This window comes from Balaenoptera musculus, chromosome 16, assembly GCF_009873245.2.
Source record: "Balaenoptera musculus isolate JJ_BM4_2016_0621 chromosome 16, mBalMus1.pri.v3, whole genome shotgun sequence".
NCBI lineage: Eukaryota > Metazoa > Chordata > Mammalia > Artiodactyla > Balaenopteridae > Balaenoptera > Balaenoptera musculus.
Window position 1 is genome coordinate 72530572 of NC_045800.1, and position 6192 is coordinate 72536763.

The 6192-nt window shown below is 47.2% G+C and overlaps 1 protein-coding gene across 7 annotated transcripts in view; it reads left to right on the top strand.

Annotated features, from left to right (window-relative positions):
• The window catches only part of RHOBTB1 (Rho related BTB domain containing 1), a 70210-nt gene extending 64299 nt beyond the window's left edge, over positions 1-5911 (top strand). For 6 of the 7 annotated variants that reach the window (XM_036828640.1, XM_036828639.1, XM_036828642.1 and 3 more), the window contains 3 exons: positions 321-409; positions 3083-3188; positions 3729-5911. In XM_036828640.1, coding sequence (XP_036684535.1) covers positions 321-409; positions 3083-3188; positions 3729-3898 — 365 coding nt within the window. In that variant the 3' untranslated portion in view covers positions 3899-5911. The remainder of the gene's footprint in view (positions 1-320; positions 410-3082; positions 3189-3728) is intronic. The other variant, XR_005016813.1, reaches the window with a different exon arrangement.
• The last annotated feature ends 281 nt before the right edge of the window (positions 5912-6192 follow it).

Below are 6192 nucleotides of genomic sequence, written 5' to 3' on the forward strand. Positions count from 1 at the left end.
GAGGACCTGAGTTTTTTACTTTGTTTACTTTTAATTATTAATTGAAGTTTAATAGTCTCAGGTGGCCAGTAGTTACCATATTGGACAGAGAAGGTCTGGAGGACTCTGGCTATTTCAGAAGGCTAACAAGTATCCCCGGAGCCGCTGGTGCCCTGGCTGGAGACCTGGAGACCAGGGCTCCCCGTACCGAAAGGCCACGCATCAGAGCGGGCTCTAGATTCAGTTCACGTGGAGCTGTGAGCCAGACTTCCTCCCCTCTTGGCTGGTCCCGGACCACAGCTTCCAGGCACTAACTTTCTCCTGCCCCCTCTCCTCCCCAGAGCAGCACGCTGTTCAGGAGCTGACCAAGGCCGCCACGAGTGGCGTGGGCATTGATGCGGAAGTGCTCTCTTATTTGGAACTGGCCCAGGTTTGTAGCAATTTGCCTTTCACCTTTTCAGTGTGTTCAACCAGTTCGTGTAGCGCTGATGAAACATTCCACTGTTGCATCTGTCTAAATAAAGATGTCACCACCGAGTCACAGAGGCCCCCCACTGTGTGCAACGAGAAGATCTGAGAGTTTTACGTTTCATGCACCGTTCACCCTGCTGGGCTTTGTTTGAAAAAAAACAACAAGGACCCCACCCACACGCCAGCCCCCTTGTGCCCCCCCCCACTCCCCCTGCCCCGAGGCACCAGCTTCACATGTGGGAGAACAACTCGGGGGCATGGGAGGAGAAGGCATTCTCTCTCCTTTTTTGAATTCTCAAACACGGATTGGCCGAGATCAGACAGTTTCTAGAATTTCGTGAAGCCCAGTGATGGATGCCTCACGTCTCACTGCAGCTCTCCTGGGTTTTTTTTTTTACATCAGTACTTGTTACTATCGACGCTGTGATTCCATAATCCCCATACACACTTGTCCTCTTCCTCTACAGAGGGTCTGAGATCCAGCCTCGGCTTTGTCACTACATAACTTACTTAAGGCACAAAGCTAAGCTCTGCCTCAGCTTCCTCATCTGTAGGAAATAAGGATGGTAATTCACACCCTGTCAACCTTACAGATTATTTTGAGAATCAGGTGGGAGAGAATGTTCCAGAAAGAGCACCGAAGAGAGGAAGCCCTCTCATAATACAAGGCACGTATGCAGAGTTATCTAGTCCCTGGCCTAGACTTACGGGCAATGAGTTTACACTCTGCAGGAACTAAGAATAAACTCTTTCGTTTTTTTCTGTGGCCTATTAGGTTTGGCTTTCTCCATTCCCCTTTCTCAGGGCAGTGGTTTACTGAGTCTTAGGTCAGGCAGTTTCAATCGAGATTTCTCAAAAGGGAAAACGGTGGATCAGGACTTCACAGCGACCTGGTCATTCTGACTTAACATGCAGCAAGGATTTGTTATTTTCTCCCCCTGGACCAGGCACCACCCTAGACAAGAGGGCATGGAGATACAAACACGGTAGATTCTCTCTGCCCTTGGGGCCATCCTAGGCCACTGAGGGAAACAGACACAAGCACAAATTATTAGAATCCAATGTGAAAAACAACCTCATAGAGGTTACAGTTAAAACTGCGAACAGACATCAGTCACAAGTAAAATCAGCAAGCCCCCATCAACACTGACTGTCCAAATTTGGAATTTGGGGGTGTTTTGAAACAGGCCTGGAGGACAGCTTATGACTTTTGCCCTCTCCAGTAAGTATTCCTCCTCGAGAACAATCAAATGACCCAGAACTTCATATAGGGCCAGCCCACTTGAGGTAATGATTTACAGTTGTGTCTGTCTGTTTGTGTTCCCACCCCGTGCCCTCCCCCGACCCCGCCCACACATACACCCTGCAAAGAAATAATATGATTCCTGCTAAGCTCTGACAAGCCTTGGCAGGAAGAGTTTGGGACAGAGTCTCCCACATCTTAGCTCATTTGTTAGACCCTAACCCGAGGGGTAAGTATTTAACAGTCAGCTTGGGGACAGGAGGGACCCTGATCGGTTGCATTTTCCAGTTTCCGGGGTGTAAATACCCCTACCTGGCCAACGTTAACGACTTGAAGTCACCGAGCTCAGAGTACAGAAGGGGCGCCCCCAGGGACACTCCTGAGCAGGTACAAGCCAAGCCCAGTACAGCACTGCTCTGCTCTGACTTTCAGAAGGAAATCCATTATCAAGAGACGTGGGAAGCACCTGCTAAAATTGTGTGTCATGTTGGGATTGTGATCTGCAGAGAGTTTCTTGAGTTAGTTTCCGAGGACGTTGGCTTTTCTCTTGGCCTCTGTTCAGGGCATTGATGGGGGCCCTGGAGGAAGTGCACTGTAGGTTTCAGGGGTTCACCTGCTCGGAGAAACTTCAAGAGCAACAGACAACAGAATGGATGTCTGAAAGGGGCCTGGACAGAAAGAGTGAGGGATGGGGGCACCTGCCAAACTTGGGGAGGGAACGGGGAGTAGACTGTGGATTTTTGAGCATCGGGTGTTTTGCAGTCACAGCTTCCTCAGCTGCCACTGTCCTGAGCATCTGCTCAGAAAGGAGAGGGTGGATCGAGTGTCTGCATCCCTCCCTCCCCGCCCGCACTGCCTGCTCTTCTTATGTAACCAAAGGACAGGTACAGGACAGTCACCCATGCTGCAGTGCTCCTGCACTGGTCTTTCATGCTCCTCTTTCAGATCTCTGGCTCCAGCCAGCTGAGCTTTGACATGCAACACGGAGGATTCTGTTGCCGAGGCTTCCTTAAACAGAGATGACATCGCTGCTTTCTGCTGTGGGCTGGTGCCTTCCAGAGGCCACGGCCACTTATCATTAGAGGGCAGGTGGAAGGGGAGAGGAGGAGGGCAAGGCGTACTTTAGACTCCTGACCTGATACAGTGATCATTTTTAGCGCACATATCCCAGTTGGGGGGGGGGGGAGGGAGGGTAGGAGTGTGCCAAACGCTTACACGTGGCTGGCGTCGGAACCATGGCCAAAGTCAAAACCCTGTAGTCAAAACAAGAGGTTTCCGAATTAGTCCTCTGGGCCCTTTATTTCTTTGACCCGTACCATGGCTTTTTATTTCTTTGTAGCCCCACTTTAGAAAACAGAGTCTGACCCCCTTTTGGTCACTTCCCTGCAGTTTCACAATGCCCACCAGCTGGCCGCCTGGTGTTTGCACCACATCTGCACCAACTACAACAGCGTTTGTTCCAAGTTCCGCAAGGAAATCAAATCGAAATCTGCAGGTGAGGCCGTGCGGTCCCCATCTGTCCATTTCTCGTCACCTGTGACTGAAGGGTTCACCTTCACTGCCCTCGAGAAGGAACACGGGCAGCCCCCAGCTCACGGAAAATTCCTTGTACGGTGGTCACAGATTCATGTGACGTGACCCAAGGAATTGGAGGTTGGAAATTGTCTCTGGAGAACTTCCCAGCCGGGGGGGATCTGGGCGGAGGGGGGCATCAGGATGCCCTGCTGTGGAGCGGGCAGAGATTGTTGGCTCGCCCTTGTCCGGGGAGGCAGGCTTGGGAGCGAGCTTACGCTCTGCAATGAAGGGATCCTGGGTTCAGGCTCTCTGTGTCCAGCTGTGTGATTTTAGGCAAGTGATTCTACCTCTCAAAACTTTGGTGTCACAGCCTGCCACTGGCCCTACTCATAGTCTCTGCCCATTGGGTTGTTAAGATGAGCACACGATAGTCCTATATGAGAAGCCTAAGCTCAGAACCTAGCACACAGAAGCCATGAATGAAGAGCAGGCATCATCATGTGCATCTTTCCTTCCCCAGACAACCAGGAATACTTTGAGCGGCACCGCTGGCCCCCTGTGTGGTACCTGAAGGAAGAAGACCACTACCAGCGAGTGAAAAGGGAAAGAGAGAAGGAAGATATTGCACTAAATAAACATCACTCGAGACGAAAGTGGTGCTTCTGGAATTCATCTCCAGCGGTCGCCTGAGGCAGAAGAGAAAAAAAAAATCAGAAATCTGACACACCACTTTTAAAAGCACTACTGTAAAATTGGTCTTACTATTAGAGATAAGGTGTAGTTCAGGTGTCAGGCACTCATCTTCCTCCACTTTCATGCATTTATCTTTGTTGGGATCAAAGCACAAGCTCACCATCCATGAGCCTGGACAAAAAGGGAAGTTGACGCTCACTGCATTCCTTAAACTTGTATATTTTTTGTTAGAAGGCTTAATAAACTTTAGTCCGTTATCTCATTTCTTTTTATACAAAGGAAAACAAATCCAGCTTTCAGGTTTCGAATTCCAGATTGGAAACTATTTTTATATGGTCTCTTGTAAATGAAAATACTGTGTATTACTTTATTTTACAGGCCACACATTAACCATGAAGTCGCCCTGTGATTCTCTTTGCCCATGTGACCACCAAGCATTATTACTTAGAGGGTTATCCTTTTGTCGTGAAGTAAAGGGTTGGAATGAAATTCCCCAAAGTGCAAGTTAGGGAGTGTCTCATCTTTGTTCTGCCGAATAGCATCGGTATAATTACAAAGTCAACTCCAAGAACGTGTAATATTTACAATATTTGCCATGTAAGTGCTAGTAATTATATGGTTATATGTGCCATGTAAAATATAGTGATATCACATCTTCTGTTGTGTAAAACATCTAGATTTAAGAGGATAATCTTTATAATCATTAGAAGGGCTTAATAAATCCCAGCATTATCCAGGGCAAACTCTCTGGTGGACCTGAATACAGAAGATACCGTAAGAGCATTGGTGTTCGGATTGCTGTATTAGGACGTACATCTCTCAGTGTTCCTTGATCTTGCCATGTTTCTGCATGCAGATTCTCTGCTGACTTGAATCGAGATGGGCAAGGGAAAGGGTCCCCGGACTCTGTCCCAACGTCTGCAGGCTTGTCGCACCTCCCCACCGGAAACAGGCTTCCTCAGGTCTCTCACCTGTGGCCAACTTCACTTTGTAAGACCCATATTTTTAACTCTTCCCAGGGAAAATTCACGTTGCTGCAGAAGTAGACCAAGGCAGACCACCCACCCCTGCTGAAATTCAGCGGGGCCTGTGAAGGCAAGAAGCTGGAGGCTGGGTCGTCTAGGGTCACTGCATTCTCCAACGCAGACGGGAATTCTACTCCAAGAGTCTAGGAAATGGTGCTATTGTGAGTTAGTGCTGACCCTTTGTCATTCTGAGTTTTCAGTGTTAAAATAGAAAGTATTGAGCAAGGGAGTTTTGAGAGGCCGTCAATCACTGCTTCTCTGTAAATTAAAATGTTACAGCACTCACGCAGAGCATTTTAAGGCCACACTTCCATACCTGTCATGGGATGTTGTATGGTGGAGGCTGGGACTTTTTCTATCAGGAAGTCAATTTACTGATGCTAAAAGCTGTTGATTTTTTTTCTAGCTTTCTGAAGTTGGAAAAGAGACAGTTGAATCCAAACTCCAATGTTGACAGCCAAATATATTTGAAAATCTATCCAGATTACAGATGGACATTTATTACTGGCAGTGGATACACACCACATTTGAAAGCTGGGAGAGGCCCAGCAATAAAGAGGCTCCTTTACCACCCTCTCATGACAAAGGAGGGGGCAGTAGAGTAGGGAAGGATGGGATGATTGTAAATGCATCTACTTTAGTTTTGGGTCAATAGGTTGTAAGTCATGAATGGAAGGAGAAAGGAGACAGAATGAGAGGAAGGATCGGCATATATCCCATCATAAAATGGTAGAAGTTGAGTTTTCGATGAGTAGTCAGAATTGAATTTATACAACCAAAGCTCCCATGTGATTGTAATCTTGCCAAAATGTAATGGACATATAAATGAACCTGGGTATAAGCAATAATATCCACTAGTGTTTGTTATCAGCTGCTGTAACCAAGTGGCTGGTTCATTTGGTTGACGCTGATTATGGCCTTTTAACCATGGTGGTTTGTTTTGTGTTTTTTATTTCACGAAAAGCCAGTAAAATCGTTTAGCTATAAAATGCTTCCAGTTTTTCTTTAAGGACTACTGTCATTATCATGTGTGTAATTTTCATTGCTTTTTAAAAAAACTATCAAAACTTTAAAGGTGCTGGGTCATGGGGCTGTGTGTCCTCTAGGAACCAGGCAGCTTGAATGACCGTCGTCTTTGTCTTCAGTATTGCCAGCAGAGTGTAATGCCATGATGTAAATGAGGGGTCTGGATCTTTGCTCTTGGCTAATATGGTTATGTCATTAGACGTGGTACAGTTCTGGAAAAAACAGAAATGATGTCTTCAC